The sequence below is a fragment of the Chionomys nivalis genome, chromosome X (assembly GCF_950005125.1).
Source record: "Chionomys nivalis chromosome X, mChiNiv1.1, whole genome shotgun sequence".
Classification (NCBI taxonomy): Eukaryota; Metazoa; Chordata; class Mammalia; order Rodentia; family Cricetidae; genus Chionomys; species Chionomys nivalis.
This window is the reverse complement of record NC_080112.1, coordinates 124,952,765-124,977,131: the sequence shown is the minus strand read 5'-3', so window position 1 is coordinate 124,977,131 and position 24,367 is coordinate 124,952,765. Positions and strand designations below refer to the sequence as shown.

At 38.2% G+C, this 24,367-nt stretch overlaps 1 protein-coding gene across 2 annotated transcripts in view; it reads right to left on the bottom strand.

Moving 5' to 3' along the window:
• The window catches only part of Wwc3 (WWC family member 3), a 109,971-nt gene that overhangs the window by 29,980 nt on the left and 55,624 nt on the right, over positions 1-24,367 (bottom strand). For both annotated transcript variants that reach the window (XM_057759384.1, XM_057759385.1), the window contains exons 4-8: positions 22,405-22,481; positions 20,846-20,925; positions 7,835-7,964; positions 6,846-6,995; positions 4,529-4,602 (exon numbers count right to left, since the gene is read on the bottom strand). In XM_057759384.1, coding sequence (XP_057615367.1) covers positions 4,529-4,602; positions 6,846-6,995; positions 7,835-7,964; positions 20,846-20,925; positions 22,405-22,481 — 511 coding nt within the window. The remainder of the gene's footprint in view (positions 1-4,528; positions 4,603-6,845; positions 6,996-7,834; positions 7,965-20,845; positions 20,926-22,404; positions 22,482-24,367) is intronic.

Below are 24,367 nucleotides of genomic sequence, written 5' to 3'. Positions count from 1 at the left end.
CCACTGCTTGAAGGCCCATTCCTTGGGAGGGCCATCATTCCAATTCTGAACATAACAGGCAAAATAATTTCCAGAAAAGCTTTTCTTTGAAGTATCATTTCAATGAAATTCAGTGCTCAAAAAGACCATGATGAAGGTTTCCAGAAAAAGAAAAAAATACTTTTCCAAGTTCATTTTTAAAGAGCACTAAAAGCCACATAAAATTGGGAAGGGATTTCCTTTCTTTTCTTTTTTTTTTTTTTTTTGTACAAATCCACTATACTCTTTATTTATTTTTTTCCTTTTCTTTTTGATAGGTAAAACATCTTATCATTTACATATAATCTCTCACGAATGCCTTTAAGAGCTTTAAAACATATGTTTCCCTATACTAAGAGTGAGGAAATAAAAGCAAAATCTCACTTCAGGTTTCATATTTACTATGTGATTTCTAAATTCTGTTCCTTGAGCAGGTCTAATACAGAAGCAAAATATGAACTATTCAGTCCTAATATCTGGCTAAGTGTTTTTTATGTCACAAACAAGGCATGTTAAACCATGAATGGAAACCTGTGTTTGGGCTGCAGAAACTACTCAGATCTTTGGAGTTCATGGGGAAATCTTTGTTTCCATTTTCTAGGAGTAATGCACTTTTAATATTAAAAACGTTTGCAACACATCAAGAATAATCCCAAATTCTACCTAAAATCTTCAATCTGTTGTATAATTTCCCATGCTACTAAAATCCTGTGGCTTTCTGGAATAGCAACAGAACTTCAGGAAACCTGTTACCCCCATTTGATGGTGACAAGTCATGACAGATCCTACTGCCATGATGCTAACTTAGAAACTTGTGTCTTCAGATTTCAATTCCAAGCACATTTCTGGCGTCTCATACATTTTCACTCAGTTTTCTTCTTGTGAACTTTTACTTTTTATAAAAGAAAGGTCAAAGAAAATCTCAGCTAAGATCTAATTGGAAGCATGACAACATCTTTAGCAGGATAAATGAATATTGACAGGTCAGTGTGGATTCCACTAACCTCTACCTGGGAAATTCGGGAAGTCTCCATTTAGAACACATGGTACAAGAAGTATCTGTCAATATACTGCTGTCCTACCACGCCTCTCAGCTACACTCTTTTAACATTTTCTTCCCTTGAGATGGACATATCTTTAGAGAGAAACTTTACAAAATGAAAAGTAGCAAGTCTTCAAATGAAAAAGATGGAGTTATGATGGCAAACACGCTTTCATTTACTTGTCAAAGCCCATATACAAAGCTACTTGAGAAAAGAAGGGGTAAATCCAAGTGACTAATCAAATTCAACTGGAATCATACTACCACTGAATCCTGACAACCGATGAACACCAGAAACAATTCTGATAGCAACACCAAAGACACAGGAACTGGATACACCACATGTTTTGTTCCTATCTGTGCTGAACGTTTCCATGGAGATGGCTACAAATTATGCACAGTTCTGGACCAAGAGCTCTTAAGTTAAAAATACGGAGCCATCTGCGTCATCAGGATTGCTTCAAGACTTGTTCTTCCAATTTCAAAAAAATTTCAAAACTTTTAAACTAGTCATGTGAAAATATTCCTCTCATAATGTCTGTCATGGGAATCCAGAGTCATTACAGGAGGGAAAGGTAAAAGCAGCCCTCTTGGGACATTTCAACCCAGAGTTGAAATACCAAACAGGTTATTCTTGACAGTGGTAGTTTAGTCAGATAATTCTCCAGATTCTCACATTACCACCTGGAATTCTACATTCTACTCCTAGGGACTTCCTCTAACTCTGAGCACACACAAAAGCCTTCATTGTCCAGAACTTTGAATTTTTGATAATACTGTATTTATTTAAAACAACATCAATTCTAGACACTCAAGGAAAAACTTCTTCAAAATGTGTAAAAGCATCACCTTCTTCCCCTTTAAGAACTGGCAAAACACAAGTGATACAGTGGATATGTATAATGGTTACTTTGTATGTGTGAACTTGATTAACCTAAAAGATACACAGATAGGTGGCAAAACATGATGCCTCACAGTATCTAGGAGAGAATTTCTGGAAATTACTAGCATGACTCAGAAGACTAAGTAAAAAACTTGCTTTTTTAATCTTCTTAGCAAGCATCATTCAATGGATTAAAATAAAGTATTGGATTTACTGACACAACAAAACAAAACAAAAAACAACAAAAAATCTGACAACTGTGGTGGTTTAAAACAACACTACTATTTGACTACAGCTTCACAGGTCAGCAGAGCCATGTTTCTTCTAGAACATCTAGGAAAGAATACATCTCGCTGCCTCTTCCAGTTTGTAGTTGGCCTCTATTAACACCCACCATGCCTTCTCTCACTCTGACCTTCCAGAGTCTTTCTCACAAGGATCCTGCGTTGGAAGTGGGCATCCTAGAATCATTTAAGAACATCTCTCCCCATCTTGGGATGCTTAAACTCATCATACCTGCAGAGTGCTGTTTGTCTTTCATTTCTGAGAAGCCTCTAATATGCTGCTAAGGTAGAAATGTTGAGGCCTGGATTCTTCTAAGTAGTTACAGTAAACATATTATCAGGGTTCTAGCAATTGTGAAAGAATACTTTGATGCAAAAGTAATGATTAAGTGCAATGTTTACCAACTGGATCATCTTAAATCCTCAACTATTTGCCCAAATGTATTACTTCAACATCTAAAAGGTGACTTGGTATGTACTGACACCACTTCTAGAACAAAGAAATCACTTGCTATGTTTGGTAAATGTCACAACAACACATAACAATTATGGTCGTAAGTGTAGCAATAATCTATTTTCTGTGTTTAACACAGCACAGCAAATTCCAGCACCCACACTTGGCAGTCCCACTTTGGAACAGGCACGAAGGAGCAGAGGCCTGGTCAGAAGAAACAATTGCCCCCACAAGCACCCAAAGCTATCATGAAAGAATGCATGAAAAATGAAGCATATGACCAGGGAGGTAACCAGCACTGGCCAACGAACTTGAGAGATTCAATGCCAACCACATCTCCACCCTGAAAAGTTCTGGGAGAGCTGGTTAGATGCTTCCCAGTAAAGAGAAGTAGGTTTTGGTTTAGGCTACTGCTACAGCAGGAAATCAGATGGTTTGCCTCTCTATTAATGTTACAGTTTCTTAAAGCTGATTTTCAAGATCTCAATGAACATTGGCCCAAGTGTCAAGCTACTAAGTCCCTCACTTTGCCTGGTATTCTGCTCTCCCCACTGAAGATATTAAGACAATATGTAATCCATAACTACACAGCATGTTTTAAAGCTGTTCTTCAGTTTGGGCCTTGTCATCCTAGCTCCTCAGAAAGTTGATAGAAGATCACAAGTTCAATGCCTGATTGGGTTAACATGAGTTCAAGGCCAGCCAAGGTACCTTAGAGAGATCCTGTATGACATACAAAATAAAAAAGCAGCTGGGATATAGCTCAGTGCAAGACTACATCCTTAACATATGTGATGCTCTGGGGTTTATTATCAGCACTGCATATAAAAGTAAAATAAAAATTAAATGTTTCATGGTTTTTTGAAACATTTTAAAATTATTTGGTTTTCAGACTCTTTCTATAAGGTATAATAGAGAAACTGTCTCTAAATAGAGGTGGTGTAAACCATGCAAATATTGAAAATGGAAAATCTAAGCACCTGAGGAGAAAGAAAGACACTAAAATCACAGAGGCAAAAATACTGTGCTGTGCAAGGATATGGTCAATGTTCAGTGGTGAAGACTGGAGGGAGGGATGGAGTGAGGAAAGACAAACCCAAGGCACAAACCCTGATAAATATAAAGTTCGCAGAAGGCAGGTAAGATATAATATAGGTCAACATAAATGATGTCACTTGTCTCCAACAAATGAACTCTGATACTGCTATCACTTGCTGACATATCAATACCAAATTGGTTTTTTTTAATATTTATTTATTTACTTATTATGTATACAATATTCTGTTTGTGTATATGCCTGCAGGCCAGAAGAGGGCACCAGACCTCATTACAGATGGTTGTGAGCCACCATGTGGTTGCTGGGAATTGAACGCAGGACCTTTGGAAGAGCAGGCAATGCTCTTAACCACTAAGCCATCTCTCCAGCCCCCAAATTGGTTTTGATGGTAAGATAAATAGCTTTCTGCATCAATCTAAGTGATTAATACCAATGTGTGTGAAAGACAAAAGTTTGCTTCCACTGGTCTGATGGATGGATGCTATCTGTAGGTTGGAAGAGAAGGAGGGCAGGAAGAGAATTGCCAAGTATCTCATATGATAGAGAAGGTTGCAGTAGTCTCTTATGGATTCAAGTCATCTAAACCTCAAATACTGAGAATTTTACATTTTAAGAGTCATTGAAAATTCACCAGATATGTTAAGAAGATATAAAGAATAAAGGACCTTTCTTTTCTATTTCATTCATTTCTTTCTGGTAAAATGTGGGCATTTAGACTCTAGAAACATGCTTGGCCTTTTTATGTGGGAGAAAGAAAGCAAGTCCCAGGCTGTAAAAGTATGCTTCTTACCTTTTTCGGGCTTCTTCATACTGCCAATTAAGTCTGACACGGCCTACAAGTCTTGTTTTATCATCAAAGAGAAACTTTCCAGAACACAAGGGACAAAAAAAAAAAAAAAAAGAAAGAGAGAGAATATTAGAAACATATCTTCAAAGTAGAAAATTAACTTTTGGAAAAAAAAAAACTAAGATTATATATTGAGAGAGACAGGGTTTTTCTGTGTAGCTTTGGAGCCTGTCTTGGCACTCACTAACTAGACCAAGCTGGCCTCGAACTTAAAGAGATCCACCTGCCTTTGCCTCCCAAGTTCTGGGATTTAAGGCATGTGCCACCATACTACAATATATTTTTCAAAGGCCTAGATGTAATACTCTGCTGCTACCCCGGCTGGTGAGAACTGAGAGGACTTTTACTTTCTAAAACTGGTATTATTTTTGTTTTTTAAAATGTACACACACACACACTCATCTATTATATCATTGCAAATAACAAAAATGAATTACGTTTCAGTTAAGCTGACACAAAGGCAAAACATTCACCCATACTTTCACTATAGATTATCTAACTCCTCATTTAATACCAAATATGGCCAACCCTACAGATTTTAAGTTCCACGTTGTAGATTCAACCAACCATGGGTTAAAAATGTAGTTAAGTTCACAATGGTTGCATCTGTACTGAATATGCACAGACATTTTTCTCCTGTCATTGTTCTTAAGATATAAGAGTATAATAACTACCCATACCACATCAGTTATTATAAACCACCTAGAGATGATCTGAAGTCAACAGGAGGAATTATGTGGGGTTCCGTGCAAACAGCATACTATCTGACATATGGGACATAATCATTTGTGGATCCTGGTATCCTATGGGGTTTGGGAACCAATCCCACATGGACACAGTCAGAAAAGTAGATGTTCTACTCAGAAATGGCAAAGTCTAAATTAGACAGACTAATTTCCTAAAGAAAGGGCTAGAGGATGACCTTCTAAGACTCAAGGCATAAAAAGGGAACCAAAGATAAAAGGAAACAAGGCAAGGTCTGGACTGGGGAGTATCACCTACAAGTTATGTTTGAAATGCTCTCAATACTATCAGTAGTTAGGCTTAAATATTTCCATGCCAATTATATTGAAGGTAACAAAATCCACACAAAACAAAAAAAAAACTAGTTAAACCAAGATAACAGCTGTAAGGCTGCCAACCCAGGGCCGACCCTTTTAAACTTCAGGGGCATGACAATTTACAGCTGTAATGGTAGAACCAGCCACCACTCCCAACCTGACATTTTTAGAATGGCTTATTGAAATCATTAGAGAGCTTTGATCTTATCTGTTTTTCTCAAACTAATTAAGAGCTATAAATTCTAAATCAACTTTATGATAAGAAGAAAAAAAGTCATTTCCAGAACTCAATGAGTCTTGTGCTTGCTTCCTTTCTTCACTCCAAAATCTCTAGGCAAAAATAACAAGTGTTTCAGCTCACAGATTTTTTCTCTGTGTGGCAACAGTATTCTTTAAACAAAATATCCTTTCCCAAAAATGTCTAAATATACTCTGAGAAATAATGAAAATAAAATTGAAACATTATTTCCAGAACAGCTAAGATACAGCAATTCATGATATATGCTATACTTCCCAATTTGTTTTTTGTGCTTTACTGATTATCAAGAAAGGGCATATTAAAATTGTTTCAAGTCTCAAAGAAAATCAATTTCCTGACATTGTCTTAGAAGAACAAGAAATAGTAACAAAGTATAACCCTAACTGACAGAGCCACATAGCCTTTGGAAATCACAGCCTAAATCAGAGATCAGTAATCTGATCCTAACCAGGTCCAGTCCACTGACTGTTTTTTGTTTGCTTGTTTGGGAAATAAAGTTTTGGTGACAACCAAAATGCTCATCTCTTAGGTATCATCCAGGACACCTTTTGTATTATAATGACAGCTGATCAGACAAGGAAGTGACTAGAAAGCCTGAGAGATTTACTATCTGATCCTTTGCAGAAACCATTTGCTAAGCCACACTCTATAATCATGGATATAAAAAAACAAACAAACAAACAAACAAACCACTTAAGTTTAATGCTGGCAAAGCAGCTGCCATTTTTAAGACTCCTAATCATAAGACAATATACATTCTATACCACTGCACCATTACAGCTAAATGTGAGAAATGTGATTTTCCTTTCAAATTTACCAACACAAAAGCCAAAGTATCTTTGAAGTAGAAATGAAATGTTAGATCAAATGTGTGACACCACCATCAAAGCCAGTGACTTCTCTTTGGGAATGTTCATGTCTCAGCTCTGGGTGATCATACCTCCCCTATAGAGTCAGTCTGAGATCCAGCATCACAAAACTGCTGAGGGACACCAGAGTCACCAAGTGCGCCTGTATTGTGAGGGAGATCTTGTAGAGGGTCCGAAATGGAGCAGCTATTCTTGAAGCTATCAGTAAGCTTGGCCAGGCTCTGGAAAAGAGTAAAGCAAGTTCTGTGAGTGGAGATGGCATGGTTTCCTTCCTCTAGAAACAGCTGTTTCTTTCTGGTTCAAAAGGATCTACAGTCTAAGACTAGACAGATGTCCCATCCTACTTCCCATTATCATTAATTTTTTAACAAAAACATATTTTTGATTACTTTAAAGAAAACTGTTAGTCATTTCAGTAAAGAAAAACTGAGTCATTCTGGTAACACACACATAAAATAGAGAATAGTTATGGTACCATTGTTCCTTCTTTTTGAGCCGTCACATTCCTTAATTTTAAAAAGTGGCCAAATCCCCAAATAGTAATTGGATCTGACAAAGATGCATATCACCTCAAATTTTTTTAATAGGTAATCAAGAGATAAAACATTTTCCAGACCACACATTTATAACCTGATTTTTTTTCATTCATTGTGCTACCTGGTTATAAGTAATCTCCTGTGGATTTTAGTACGCCCCAAATTACACTACGCATTCAGGCACATGGAACTTGTTTGTGTGGATATTCAAGAGAAATAGGACTGTTTACTAGTCTTTAAGCTTTGAGACCTATTCACTTCTGACATCAATGAAGACACTAGAACCAGAATACATAAGTGCAACAGAACTCAGGCAAAAATGTTTTGGAAGAGGCCAGCCATCCTGAGTTTACATAAGGAAGAGGTCAGGCAGAATTAATACACTTAATTAAACATGGTGTGCATGTGCTCAAAAAACACATATAAAGTACTCATGAGTTATATATATATAGTAAATATATAAAATGTAATAAATGACAGACAGGTTGGCAGACAGAGTTCTCAGGAGGCAGCCTTGGTTTCACCTGCATCAGGTCCCGCCGCTCCTTCTCGCCTGTACAAATGGCTTTCTTGATAGTACGGAGCTCACTCATTATAGCCTGGGCCTCATCCAGTTTGTAGTTGGTGTGAGAACTTGACATCTTCCGGTCAATCCTGTTTAAAAATAAGAAATTAGAGTTATTCCACATGAAATCATAACATCCTTTTAAAAAATAAATATTCAAAAGAAATATAGAAAGGTGAAAAATAGTTAAAAACAGAGTTGACACAAAATAGCAGGGACTCCATGAAACCTTCTGTCTTTGTGGCAAATATGAAGACCTGAGACCTAGCTGATGATTGCCTGCTTTTGCTTCAGGAGGATCCTGTGTAGGGGAGGAGGCCTCTATTTTCTACTAAGCGTCAGGCCTGAGTAATAGATAAGATTGTATATTTCCTCTTTGGGAGGATAACCAAAGTTTTTTCATTTATTCTCAGTATTACCAAGGTCAGTGGTCAAATATGTTTATTAAATAAACTTATGGCTGAGATTTGTATACCGTAAGGGTACATGGAAAATAGCAAGAAGTAGTATGTTCCAATAATGTACTTGAATAAAAATTGGAACCTCTTTTTGTGGCATTGGGTACTTTTTTGTGGTACTTTTTGTGAACCCAAGACCTTGCACAAGCTAGGCAAGCACTCTACCACTGCACTATATCCTCAGCCCTCAAAACTTGGAAACTTATGACTTCTCTATTCATTCATTTCATTATAGTTATCACATCACTAATACTAGCTACCTCCTTGATACTTTGCTGCAGTCCAAACATCCATTCAGCAAAACTTCTTTTCTTTCCCCTTCCTCTTTCTTACCCTTTGTCCTCCTTCTGTCTGTTCATTCATTCAGTCAACCTGTGCACATAGAGGCCTGACTGGGAGTAGTAGATATAGAACACAAAACAACCAGACTTGGCTCCACCTTCCAGTAGCAGGCAGTTTTGGGATCATGTCCTATGTCACGTCTCCTAAGTGTCAAGCCTCAGAAGCCTTTAAGGCTAAGGAGATGGAGAAATTGGTCCAAAGGCAGAATGAATTCCTTCCCTGGAAAGTAGCTATTTTACCTGACAGGTTCCTGGCCCACCATTACAAAGGTTCTGAGCCTACTAATTTTCCCACAGGTTATCCTGAAGATCTAGATCATCCTTGTGGGTCCAAAACTACCTGATTGGCCACTACACAAATATACTATAAGTAGTAGAATCCCAGCTCCACCACTCATTAGCTGTTGGACCCTAGGCAAAGCACCCATGTCTTTTGATCTATTTCATTGTGTCTCAAATTGGAATACCTAATAATACTTCCCCCACAAGAAAGGCATACTATTTAAGGAGAATATGTAAGGAAAGGACTCACCTGGCAGAAGGCCTAGAATGTAATGTTTGTAGTAATGATTATTATCAGTATAATAAAAATACTTACGCATTGGAGAAAAGGTATTAAATTACAAAATTTACTCTTTTATTATTATTAATAAATTCCTTGTCATATGTGTAAGAGTGTACCAGAGTTGACCTGATCTACTGGCATCCTTGGAACAGAAGGATAAATACAGAAGCAAGAAACCAAGTTGGAACAGGACAATAGATCTAGTCAGTATTTATATGAAAGCCATCAATTACTATGAACATTTATGAAAACAGAGCCTAAGTCTTTTCCCCAAGAGAACAGATACAAATACACCACAGGATCCCACATACTGCAAGATGACAATCCCAAATCCAATCAAAGTCTGCCTCCACAGGCACTTCCATAAGGGATCATTCTCAAATGTACATTTCTACAAAGCAAAAAAAAATTTAGTTATACACTATTTTAATTATTTTCATGTATATTTCAACTAAAGAGTTCTATGCTGAAAGAGCATAAACTGAAGTTTGGGCTGTAGGTACTGTTCTTTGTTCTCAAAAGATCCCTACTCTGGTTCCTTCACAACACCTCATGCAAATGATTGAGGTGATTAGCTTTAACTCCTAAGCACCTTGATGGTTGTCATGAACTTTAGCAATAAAACATGAAAAGTTCTGTTGAGTGTGGCATTCAGGTGAGTAGTCAGGCAATGGATACAGGAGGATCAGAAGTTTGAGGCCAGATTAGGCTACACAGGGAGACCCTGTCTTAAAACAAAACAAAACAAAATGGACGTGTGTGTGTGTGCGTGTGTGTGTATGTACACATGCATGTGTGTTTTTCCAGCATAGTATCAGCTTGCTATTCGGTGGATGAAAAACAGAAACAAAAACCAATAGCAAAATGACAGCATCAGGCATAGAGACCCTTTGTACAAAAATTCTTTTGTCTTCAAAAGCAGTTCCACTTCTGACAAAATGGTTGGTTTTCTCACTCACTACAAGTGTCTTGACCTGTAAGTTGAGTGTGAAAATCACAAAAGTTTCTACTCTATACTTACTTAACTGATCACATTTTCATAAGAAAAATCAATGTCATGGACTGAAGTTTTGCACAGAGGAGGCTGCTAAACTAAATGATGAGATAGAAAGGGAGCCTGGAAAAAGACTAGAGAATCACCAAAACAAATATCAACTCCTGGTTCCCTGTTGTCCCTGAATGCCTACAGGTAGGACTGAGAATTTTGTTTATTCAACAACTAGCTCCCACAAGGTTAGAGGAGGCACTTGTTACACTAATTATCATTCACTGACATATATAGTAGTTACTATTGAAAGGAAGTCTGTGGTCTCTGTAATATATAAAGGCCCAGGACTTAACAGTAGAAAGAATTCTCTGGTGGAGAATGCTTTTGGTATAAAATTACTGAAGGACAAAGTGACACTCTCAAATAATGATGAGATTCAAGTGCACAGGCTGGCAGTTAGGTCCAGCTGTACACCTGGATCTGGAGTGTAGCTCACGGCTAGAGTATGTGCATAAAATGTGTAAAGACATGAGTTCAATCTCTAACACTAGAAAAAAATTCCCTTGAGAGCTATTCTTCTTAGCATTAGGACCCACAATGCAGGAAAACATAAAGCAGGGTCATCCCATGTATGTTTCCACTTTACACACTCTTGAAAGAATCACAAGTTTCTAACAAAAGGAAAATTCAAGGGCCATACATGTTAAACTGCTAACTGTCAAGAATGTCACCAAATATGTCTTGTAGGCCTTATTTGAATAATATGTTCTGTATTAATCTTCTGATGAAAGGCTTTACCATATATAGTTGTTAATGTCATACACTGAAACTTTTGTAGGCTTATGAAGTCTATAGAAAAGAGGAAGGTCATCTTCAAACAAAACCCTAAAGCCAGAAAAGTCTCTAGCCACCAATGGCCACTGCCTCTGGTACTAAGCCTTCCTGTTGTTCCAGAATGAAAAACAGAGCAAGGCCTGCAATCAACCCTCACATAGAAAAGGGAAACTTGACTATATTAATGTAATTTTCCAAGTTCCTGGGAATGGGCGTCAATAAAGCATCCATAGCTGTATAGATATGTTTCATAGTGAAGGCTACAATCCCACATCTGCTCCTCTAGCAGACCTGAATGTGGTGGCTGCACTGCAGCTTTCAGCAGTTGCAGCATTAAAACTTGGCCATTGTTAAAACTTGTAGGGGAGCCAGCAGCCTGTTGTGACACTAGGTTGTACTAGCAACAGAGGCCACATCAAGGAAAAGAGACCCAACTTCATCAGCAGCATGTGCAATTTAGCCCAACATTGAGCACTGCAGAGGCCTCCAGAGAATAAAAATGGACTTCAAGGCTTGGACCTGAGCTCTGGCCACAGCTCTACCTAAGTAGCCATGAGACAGTGAAACACAACAAAGTTTAGTGACTAGCAAGATGGCTCAGAGTGTAATTGCATTCACCATACAAGCCTGATGACCTCAATTTGGACCACAAAACCTATACAAAAAAGCCAAATGTAGTAGTGCAAAGTGGAGACAGGAAAACTCACTGGAAGTTTATGGGTCAGATGACTTTGATATGCGACACCTCAGAAATAAGAAACCGTGTCTCAACAATGTAGAAGGCAAGAATCAACTCTCAGAAGTTGTTCTCTGACCTCCACAATATGTGCTATGCTACCTGTACACCCATATTCACACACCACATCTCTCTCTCTCTCTCTCTCTCTCTCTCTCTCTCTCTCTCTCTCTCTCTCACACACACACACACACACACACACACACACTGGGAGGGAGGGAGGGAGGGAGGGAGGGAGGGAGGGAGGGAGGGAGGGAGAGAGAGAGAGAGAGAGAGAGAGAGAGAGAGAGAGAGAGAGAGAGAGAGAGAATGAATATAATATATGAGAGTAGCTTGTCAGACCCTATTTCAGGGATACCCTGGAACAGAAATTCTCCAAAAGGGACCCACATAGGGGCTCTGGGCCATATCTCATCTCCATAGCTTTCCTATTCTGTATAAGGTTGTTTTCCCAGGCAGAAATGGACAGTGTCTGCTGTAAAAAATGTGAAAGGATCTGGAGAGAAGGCTCAGCAGTTAAGAGCACTTGCTGGTCTTGCAGAGAACCTGGATTCAGTTCCCAGTATGCTCATATGGCAATTTACAATTGTCTGTTACTTCAGTTCCAGGAGGTTCAATGCTCTCTTCCATACTCTTCAGGCACTGGGTACACAAGTGGTACACATACATGCAAGTAGGTAAAACTCTCATACTCATAACATAAAAATAAATATTTTTAAAAAATGAAAGTTATTGGATTACAGATTCTCAGAAACTAAGCCTCTGAAAAATCATTATCAAAATAATTGCATATTATTACAAAATACATTGCTACATAAACTATGTTATTCAATCATATATAAGTATTCTGCACAGGTGCTGGTGGTGGCACATGCCTTTAATTCCAGTACTGAGGAGGCAGAGGCAGGCAGGTCACTGTAAGTTCTGGGATAGCCTGGTCTACAAAGGGAATTCCAGGACAGCCAGGGCTACACAGAGAAATCCTGTCTTGATAAAACAAAAAAGTATTCTAATAGAAATAGCATCTACAAATAATTCAGCATATCAAGTACCGAGTAGTAGATGGCAGAATCATGCTACATGCTTTACACTGGGAATATTATTTAAGCTCTAAACAGATTTTTAAGATAATCATAATCCTCTTATAATGAAGAAGTTGAAGTTTGGAGCAATTAACTAAGTTAAATGTCTAGATGACAAGTTAATATATGGCAGGGCAGGGATTCAATACTCATCCATACACTAAGCTTGCACAGGATCAAAGTGTAAAGTGATGTCCCTATCTGTGCAGTATGTCATACATCACTCACTCAGAGTGGCCAAGGTGCGACCAGACAGATATTTACAAGAAGTAATATTTCACAGAAGTCAAAATGCTTTAATTTTACAATCACAACCAATAATTATCTAACAAAAACTTCGAAAGGACGAGATCTTTTTTTTTCACTTCTGAAAATTTTACTTATCTAAGACTTCTCTTTCTTTTTAAAAATTCTTTGTTGGGGATGGATCAAATCTGAATCCCACCATTGTGAAAACTAAGGCAGAATGATCACTTTAAGTTATAGGCTGGATTACATAGTGAGTTTCAGGTCATCCTGAGATATAGAGTGAGCACTTGTTTCCCCAAATAAATGTGTATAGAAACTCTGGTCAAATTCAGATGACCACTCATTTTATTTTGTCTTTTATAAAGCATCAATATGCTTTACTTCATAAAGAAAGCCATAATATCTACCAAAGGACTGCATTTTTAGTTTTCTTATTAAGAGTATAAATTTGTGTTTATGTTTTATATTTCTGATAATAGAAAAGTGATCACTTCTCAGGAAAAATAAAATATACTAACAAAGTCATAAGCTTTTATGCAGTGTAAAAAATATTTAGTACAAAGACTGAAAAATCTTTCGTTTTCCATACTCTGTTTTGCACATAGCTCAGGACAGTTGAGTAGCTTGCTGAAGGTTAGAGCCTGTAAGAAATATAGTGAGAAGGCCAGAAAGGCTCCTCCTATCAGTACTCATCCTTTTCATCATTAGGTTAACAAGACACTCACAGTCAAGGGCTCCAAATGCCTACTGTGTCAAACCTGAAGACTACTTATACACTCAGCCTTACAGGGTTTTTTTTTTGCCAAGAAGTAAACTGAGGGGAAAAAGGGATAAAATATTAGCTCAGATAGGGAGCCTGATACAAGTAAAAGAGACATTTAGACATGTTTATTATTAACCTCATATTATTGTCCTAAGGTTTCCATTTTTGGTGATCAGTTGAAGAAACTGGTAGAATTTACTAGAAGAAGAAGGATAAAACCTAACACCTTAAACCTTCATCTTTGAGAAAAGAGGTGCCAGTTCTCTAGAGCTATACCATGTTAACACCACAGATTACAACACAAAAGAATAAATATTTTTGTTATAACCACTACATTTTAAATTAGCAGTTCTAGAACGGGCTTTGAATGTGCATCAGGAAGCTTTTGGCAGCTTGCTGTTAACAGCAGGTCCTGTGTGGAACCTGGGTCTGTCCCATCACTGGAAACAATGTTCATTTTTGTTTCCATCCCATTTCTGTGTCTTACTGCTGAATACTGCCAGAAGGGGATTGCACAATCTGTACCTTATGCTCGTGCTAAGGGGGTACTGTTAATGGAACCCTGCTCTAGTTGTACACAATTTCATTATTTTTTGGACCTCTAAATCCTCAGACAGAAAGTGTTAACTCTCTTATCTAGTAATGCCTCGGCATGATATCAAATACTTAGAAGTGTGTAGTCATTCTCATTTAAGTAAATAGGTGTAACTCTATCCATCCTCAATTGGAAGTTCCTTACTCAACTGTAAGCCTGAGAGGCTTACAGAGTGGTAGGAAAGAACCTAGTAGAAACTGGCTATTGGACCACTTAGTGGACACTCCTTTTGGTAATGTGAATAGCAGACATAAGTAACAGAACTTCTTAAAACCCAGGGCTCAAATGAAATATAATCCAAAATGTAAAGCAGAAGTAAATACTTGAGCAGTTAATAAGAAGGTAACCAGGCCAATTAACAGATCTCCCTAAGATCTTGGCAGCCCAAAACTTTTGGACTGAGGATGACCTTCCCTCAAGACTCAGAGGGCCCCAGTATTTATGGGTGAAGTAAATGACATGACAGCTAGCAGAGACCATGGTATCAGTCACTCCCACAGCACTCAGACTAGGATCCATTCATTATGCTGAGTTATCATTGTTCAAGAAATTGTCTGAGTCCTCCTGATGGGGTAGAAACCAAGGCAAAGTGTCATTTGAATCATTAAGGTAGCCAGCAAAATAAAAAGCATGAATCCGTGGTTTTAAACAAAATGAAGCCACTTTAGGGTCCATGTGTAAGTGAGAGTTTGCCTCTCTCAATAGGATGGTTTATCAAGGATATAAGCAAGATGTCACTTGCCCCAGAAACCCACAGAAAAGAAGGATGAATTTAGGCAGTAAGCACCAGTACTAAAAGCAAGTGTCCCAGGTAGGCTGTGAGCTAGCAAGTTGGTCAAGGGGAGTGGCATGGATGAATGAGATTGAAACTAGGGGCAAATGAAGTTGGTCCAGTACGCTAACTCATCAAACATCTATTTTATATTCTAGGAGAAAGAGAAGGCCACATGAGAATCATAAGGTGGGGAGACATTTAAAAAGAATCTCTGTGGTTACTCACAAGAATCATGAATCACAATAGTGGTTCAGCTCAGAGTGGACAGAGAAGAATCTGTGAGAGGGATTGGGTGTCAAGTGTGGAACTATCACACCACAAACAACAAATATGGTAGTAAGGGAGTCAGGACAGCATTCTGGCCATCAAATCAGTATCAGGGACATTGCAGTGTTAGGAGAAACTTAGAGTAAAGCCATGTTAAGTGGGCTTCTCAGTTCAGCTTAGAATTAGCACAAGTTTCACTTCTGCTCTCCAAATGGGGCACTACCAAGGGGATTCTGTCCATACCTGTGAGCATGCCTAGCACATTCTTATGTTTGCTCATTCCACCAATATGCTTTAGTTTTTGCACCCTTCTATTTGCCTCTGGACACTAGCAATGAGTCACATTAAGATAATTTTCAAGTTAGGCTCCAAAAACTTAAGGGCAACAGAGTCCAGTGATCTTTCACTGAAATAGCTCACTTAAGACATTTTTCAAGATAAATAATGCTTCTATTTTCTGAAGACTTTTACAAAGATCCCTGAAGGAAATAAATGCAAGTGAATAACACCCATAGATGCTTTCATTCACCAATGAGAGGGGCAAAAATGCCATAGCTTGTCAATACATTCTGTTGGCAAAGTCATGGAAAACAGAAATGTTCACTTCCAGTGGTAGGAAGAAAAATGATGCAGCTGCTGCAAGAAAATTTGGCAATGTCCAATATTTGAGAAATATATTCATCCGGTGACCAACGAAACTAACTTTTAAGTACTTATCCTAAAAGATACACATGTACAAAAGGAGACAGAAAGCTTAGGGGAAACATTATGCATGGCTGTAGCAAGCCACCAAAGCCAGAATTCACTGAAAATCTGGAAAATCAAGAACTGAAATTTAAGTCAGGGAAACCATACAGGCCACACAAATTCTTTTCCTGAACAAATCAGTTATAAGGAAAACAAAAGGAGAAGACTCACAGATGAAGAGATTTAACAGATACACCAAACAAGTGCACTGTGTGGGCCTCATTGGAATCTGGAGCCAAACAGAATGGGGAAACAAGAAAGCTCTTTGCTGATGGGTGCTTAGTAAGTGGGATACTAGGACTCAGGTTACATTTCAAAAGGGGTCTGTAGCTTTAGAAAAAGATTTATCAATTAAATGTGATTTGGGGATTTGTTTCAGTAAGAACTTAGGGAATGAGACAGGACTATATATTTGCTAAGACAAGACACTGTGGTGTTAAAATAGGGTGAGGGCTATAGGAGGCTTTAATTATATTCTTCTCTCTCCTTTTATATGTCTTCTATCATTGAAAGCTTGCATCTCTACACACACACATAAATAAAACTTCATCATTAATCTGGGAAATATAGCAAAGGCCAGCTCCCCTCCACAAATATTTACAGCATATATAGATTTAAAAACATACAAAAGGTTCTTTTTTCCTCCCTTGGACTCAAGCATAATGATGGATTTCCTTGCTAGCCAGGAAATTCACCAAGATAAACAAGTCAAGTTTAAAATGTTATAAGCAGCCAAACTCCTGTTGAGGTGCTCTGAAGTTTCTGGGAAGCAAGAACAGCAGACAATTTCTGGAGGAAAACCTAAGGCTGCTGCCCTAAACCGTTAGTAATTAAAAACAAAACAAAACAAAACCATAAGCTTCACATTTATGTACAACACTTCATTTGTTATCTGAATTTAGAGTGTTGATTTCACAGTGACAGTGGGATGACCATTTTTTCTCAAACAATTTCTCCATGAACAATATAAATATGCATGATTTATTTGATTGAAACAGCAGAAAATTAATTAGGATGTAAAAAAAAATCTCTTAGTCAGTGGTACTCAGGGCAAGGTATCAGCTTGTTTTTCACTTGCAAAGAATTTTAAGAGTGATGCAATTATCTATGTTTTCTCCTTTTCCTGAGGTTGTATCACAGAATACAGTAAACACATAGTGATGATGCAGCTTCCAACAGAGCAGTAACATGCTATTCAAGTAGGGCTCTCTCGGGGAGTTCCTTCCTAAAAGGTGTTTGGAGCCTGGCCCTCTGGTAGGGCACAGAAATAAAGGTAAGCTCCTCCCTCAGGACCAAGGCTAGGTCCACAATCTCCCCATCTACCTTTTGACAGGTATGTGTGGGTATCCTCCATGAGCTCAGACATGCAGGAAGAGCCTCCCCTTGGAAAGAGAGAAATTTACAATGACTGCTCCCAAGCATGGAGTTTGCTAAGACAAGCAGAAACTAACTAGAATCATCATACCTCTCTCTTTTAGAACCACAATTCATATGTCATGTCAGTTGCAGGCATGAAATTAAGCTTCTCCCTGTGCTCATTCATACTACATAGCAGGAGAAACAGAGGCCACCTCCTATCCTTGAGCCACTTACAACTACTCCAGGTGAACTACTACTTCCTGGCAAGGCCAAAAGGGAAGTCCATTTTCCAGTTCCCAGCATATTTTATGTTCCAGATTATTCAATCTTAACTGGATACTACAAACTTTGTATTTAAACTGGGAAATGAGCTATCCACAATGGGCCATTAGAAGCACTGGGCACCAAGCTCAGCAATTCCCTGAAAAAGCCACAGCCTTTGGGGAAAAGCACAAGAATTGGCTCCCTATGAGCTTTGAAGCTACTGTACAGCCTCAGAATCTTTCTGAACCATACTCAGAACATTTTTTAAGTAAAAAAACAACAAAAAATTAAGTGGAGCACAGCTTCCAACATACAAAATCTTCCACTATCAAAATCTCAGATTATTCCACGCAGGAGTAAAGCTACTAGTAGCAAAAGGCATTGAAAGCAGGAAAATCAACCTCTTATTCAACTACATAGTCCAGGCAACTTTTTCATCCCTTTTATTCATCCCTTTTAAAGGAATAGTCACAACACACAGGGAAGTAACTTTGAAAGTGTTGAGAGATCAGGAGGCTCTCTGAATGATGGAGGAGGGATGGGAAGATAAAAAGCCTGCACCAATAATACACTGGGAAGCACTGCATCAAGCAGACCAAATGAGCAACAAAGCCAGTAGCCAGGAAGCTTACAGTGACAATGCAGCTTCCTACAGAGCAGCACTGGAGAAGAGGCTTGATTTGCTTAAGACAAAACTTTTAAAAAGCAAAATAAAAACAGCTGTGCTAACTGACTAGTGCTAATTCAAAGAATCTCAGATTGCAGAACCAAAACCCAGGCAGACCACACAAACAGATTGCTCAGTGCTCCTAGTAAAGAACAAAGAGGGATAATGACTTTAAAAGAGCTCAGAAGCTGATCGGCTTATCAAAACCCACCTGCAGGGGGCATGCCTGGGTTTCTGAAGAAACTGCCATCTTTTTAACATTCCTGGGAGTCAGGGTCAGAAAATGCCAAGTTCCCCCAAGCAAAATCCAACAAATCTTCTGTTTTGTGTCTTCCCTGGTACCCAGATGACCTTAATATAAAAGGATCACATAAAGCAACCCTGAACCAACCCCAATCCTGGCTGACTACAAACGTCAGTCTCTGGCTGGATAAGTGGTTCACAAATTAAAGTACTTGCTGGATAAGCAACAAACATGAAGACCAGAATTTTTAGAATTTCAATCACCAGAACCCATTTAATTGTCAGGTAGTGTGACAGCCTGCTTATAACTCCAGTACTCATAAGGTGGAGGCAGGAGTTCTGGGTTCCATTGAGAATCCCCATTTTAATGAATAAGGTGGAAAGTGATGAAGACTCCTGGATGACAGCCTCAGGCCTCCACATGCATGACATGCAGGTCCACCCACACTCAAACAAGCACACACAAACACACCCCAAACACATACATATGCAAAAGGAAAAATAAGTCAATCTCAATTTAATGATCAAAAATAATCTGATATGACCAGATCATACCCCTTGCACAAGGCTGAGGTAAATACACACAACAAACACACATCTATTAATTCCCCATACAGATCAGCATTGCCCTCATATTGTTACAGTGTTACTGAGTGTGAATCCAGGATACAAAACATGCTGCTCATCTTTCCCGATTACAATAACCATTACAGATGGACCCCCTACCTTGGTTGAAAGTTAACTAGATACCAGGTAATTTTACATTTTGGGCAAATAATTTGATCAGCGCTGCTAATCAACTGCATACTTTTACCCCTCCACCGTTCTTCTGTTGAAGCCCTGGGCTCTAATGTGAAGGTACTTGGATGGGGCTGGTGGTTAGAAAAGGTCATATGTGTACCCACAAATGCCCTCAAAAGAAAAGGAAGAGAGATCAAAACTTATACAATCTTTCTCAGCCATGTAAGGATACAGTCAGAGTAAAGGTGACTACAAGTATGGAACTGGGTCATTTCTAGAAACAGACTCAGACTTCCAGACTACATGCATAATTATGAAATAAAAGACGGTTCTTTAAGCTACCCAGTAGATGGTATTTTGTTGTAGCAAGCAAAATGGTTAAGACAATAGAGTAAAGAGGAGAAACACAGGCACAGAAAGTACGAAGCACATGCCAAGTTTAGCCAGTGGAACCAGGCTCTGAAAGGTCTCTCAGGAAATAAGTCTACACTACTTTCTTAAGAAAACTAATTCTTTCAGGCCAACACCATCACCATCTATAACCTGGCTCTCATTCATTTAATGTGCTGATTTAATACAATTGTATTAAATTAAATTGAATTGTAAGAAATTTCTCCTTAAACTGCTTATAGGAATACGGTTCTAACTGCAAGGGTGAAAAGGAATTAGTCTTGCACTGTCCAGTAGTACTTTCTGTGATGGGAGTCTATAGCCTATGCTGCTCAGTGTGTACCCATTAGCCCTGTGCTTCTCAACTGCAGGCACTTGACTATGTTTGGATACATTACAAATTGTCACAATGGGAGTTGGATGATGCACAGTTCTTTGGTGTGCAGGATGGTCCACACCAAGAGACATTTAGCCCAAAGTATCACTATTATCATGGTACAGAAAATATGTCCTACCCATGTGTGACCACTGAGAACTTTAGATGTGGTTACTGAGACTGAGAAACTAGACTGTAATTTTATTATAATTAAATTTAGAATTAAAAATTTTAAGAGAAACTAATAAAATCCTGAATTTAAAGGTAAATAGTCATGTGAGTCTTAAGCAGTACATCTATTTAAAACGTATGCATAAATATAAAAAGAGTTTTGCTTCCCAAGTAGTTCCATTTGAAGAAATAAGGTATCCTCAAGGAAAAGAAAGATTCTGATGTTTGAGATCAGAAAATAATGAGCATAAATAAAAGCATAAAAGTTAAAGTCTTGAGACTTTTGAACATAACACGTTCATGTCAGAAAAAAGGAAATCACAAGAAAATCCTCCCATGTACACATTCAAGTAACTCACTCTTGTAGGGTCTCCACACCCTTTTCTTTGTACTGCAGCTCCTGCTTCATCTGGGTCAGCTCTCGTTTTAATCTGGAAAGCTGAAAACAAATTTTTTTTCAAATCCAAGCAGCAATAAATTATTTGTACAATAGTCATCCAAGTTATTCCTTAGCTTTCAACTGCATGAATCATCCACTCTCCACTACTCTAGGAAAACGGCCTTGCTTAGATGAAAAAAAAAACCCACTCCTGAGGAGTGCTGTGAAAAACTGTCTTTTGGATATAGCATGGTGTTGCTTTTGTGAACTCACAGCAACTCTGGCTACCTGCTACAAGACTTGCACAAAATCAAGCCAGCCACAATTCCAGCATAGATGGAGAAGAGGGTCCCTTACTGAGAAGTTAATAGCTGATGGGGAAGGGAAAAAATCATCTTCTTGTCAGAATGTGGTCACTGGTAGAACTCCCATGCTGAAGTAGATACTATCATACCCACACACATATGGGCAAACACTAATTGGACTTAGGTTATCAAAGAAAGAAAGAAAAGACACAAAGTTGGAAAAGAGATGTGTCGAGAGGATAGGGGGAGAGTTGGAGGGGGGGGGAATGAGTAGTGGATATGATTATATTTCATTATATACATGTATGAAAATTTCCAATGAATAATTTTTAAACCCCTAATCCTGACAGGTCCTATGCAAGTGGGGACTAGTTGTTTTTGAGGGTAACAATGTATATATCACAAAATGTAAAATTTTGTCATCTTCACTTGTATTTATTTCTCATAGATGTTACCAAGGATACTTGGAGCCTCTGACTACCTGAACCTCAATTCCCTGATATGATTCCTTAAATAGATTCGGGAACCTAATCTATGTTTCCATCAAACCACAGGGTAATAGGCCTACAAACCTGCAAATTTAAGATCTACAGGTGGTTTTTTTTTGCTGAGTTTAAAACTTGAGAACTGAAACACACATAGCCTATTTTATGGAATGGCACACCAGTAAAAGAGGAGGCCTCATTACCAAGATATTTCCCGAGCTTTGTCACAAAATTATATACAGATCCTCTCTCAGACAAGCAGGTGGATAAGGGCCTAAAGGGATGAGACAAGGTGTCACTTAATGAATGTAGGTGTCACCAGGGAAGGATCAGAATCCTTTTGATGAAGAACTGGCTATTAGGAACTGGCTCTTTGGGGACTAGCAACTCAAGGAGAACAACAGATACCAAGGGTCAAAAGCAATATTCTACTGGTAGCCCTGTGGCACTGGGCCCAGACACCGTTCCATCTTCCCAAATGATTGGAAGGTTTATAGTCTATCCTATAAAAAAACCAATGGATACTGGCTACTTTTTGCCTGATGAGCAACAGCTTCAAAACAAAATATTTTATGCTATTGCAAAACAAGTGCAAAATAAAGCAAAATGCAACAATAATTTGGGAAATAAAAATCTTACCAATATCTTGGTATCAGACATACCAATGACCACACAATGAATCACGATAAGTATCATTACATAAAAATACATACAGTGCTTTCATTTGTGAAAACCCTGGTTTTACTTACCCTGTCCCGGCGACTTGCTATTTCTGCTTTAATCTGGTGTGGATCATACTTTGTATTAGTTGAATATCCGGAGAAGGCTAAGGAAAAAGAAAATGTTTTATTTTATAACAGGGTCTTTAAAATAAATGAACAAAAGAAACTTCTGATTCACCACGTTAATAATTGATTCTCAGTCTGGGATTTACACATGGATTCTGGCTCCAAAATTATTAACATTTCACAACCTCAAGAAGATTTGAGGTTTGATTTTTGCACTCGAATTTAATACATGTTCACATAAAAAAGCGTAAGTGACAGGTAAATAAACTGTTTACTTCTATTACAAATCTATGCGGGGTGAAGCCCACATAGACACGAGAGAAAAGAATATGGTATGGAAAATTGTTTAGTTACTTTCTTTCCCATATAAACACACAGAAGTGACTAAATGATGGAATCATAAAGTTAACTATTGTATTCCCCATGGTTTCATGTCAAAGGATTTTATCTTTATTGTCTTTACATCTATATTCTCCAGATGGGTAACTGTTGCCATGAGAAAGAAAAAAAAACACTAAGAACATAAAAATTAAAAGGCAGATAGCTTTCCAGTTCTGCCAAAAATCTAGTTACTGTGTCCGTCTAACCAGACTGAAGGCAGTGTGATTATTTGTTCCTTAGAAACTGAAGTAATATGTTCACACTTTGATCCTCAGTCTGTTTGGATGTCTGGCTAAAATAAGAAACCTATAGTTTCTTAAACAGTGTCAAATATGTGATTTAATGCTTTTTAAAGACACAGTGTCATTGGTATGACTAGTCAATACCTGGGGTGAATAAACCCCACAGATCTGTTCCGGTCCACACAAAGCTACAAACCCTTGCTGGCATTCAAGTGGCTGAGATAGCCAGTATCTGTCCCTGCCCACCTCACCTTCTATGCTGTTTTTTCCTTTTATTACTATGACTTTTGTTTACATAGTTGAAGGCTTGGTGGTTTGTATTATGGCAACTTGATTTCGCTTCTCTTCCACAGTTCCATGGTCTTCATTTGTGAGCCATCCTACTCAAGTATTATCAGCTTCCTGGTATTTGTTGTCCTGTTCTTTCACTCCTGTGATTTTAGTACCTATGATTGACACTCTCATGGTTTAACTTAGATGCTCACAACTAGAATTTAATTCAAGATCCTTTCTTCACTTTATATTGGAAAGGACAGCTTAAAACCATCAAGTAGCTTACACAGCAAGATTATTTAAAACTTCAATTAGAACCACATCCAAAGTTAATTTGAGCAGTTCAGAGCTCCTATTTTAAAAACAGCTCTATGGAAAATCTACTATTTAAGCCTCATTTAGTCAGAACTTCAAACAACCGAATCTACTGGAAATAAATATCTGGAAGAGTGCAATGTCTGCCAGTTTTATATCAAATTGTCATATACTTAGAATTGTGGTCTTCCAAGGACATGGAGGAAAACATTTTTATAATGCAATTCTTAGCTGGTCATGGTAGCTCACACCTGTAATCCGGGACTTGGGAATCTGAGGCAAAGGGACTGCTTTAAGCTGAAGGCCAGCATGGGCTACAGAGTGAGACCCTGTCACAAACAAGAACAAAATCCAAAATTCTTAGGCAAGGGATACAGATCATTCATAGACAATTTCATAGCATGAAAACAGTCTGGCATTTAACCGACAGCAGTCCCCCACCCCACCTACCCACACACCAGAATTCTATCTTAGATAAGAATGTTTATTTCCAAATTCTACAGAACTATCAATGTTACCTGATTTGTGAGTTTCATTTAAGATCAACAATGAATGTTATGGCTCAAGCAATGTTGTTTTTAAAAAAATTTAAATTGTATGGGTATGGGTATTTTGCCTGCATGTATGTCTGTGTACTACAGAGTGCCTGGTGCCCACGGAGCCAAAAGAGGACATTGGATTGCAGGAACTGGAGTTATAGATGATTGTGAGCC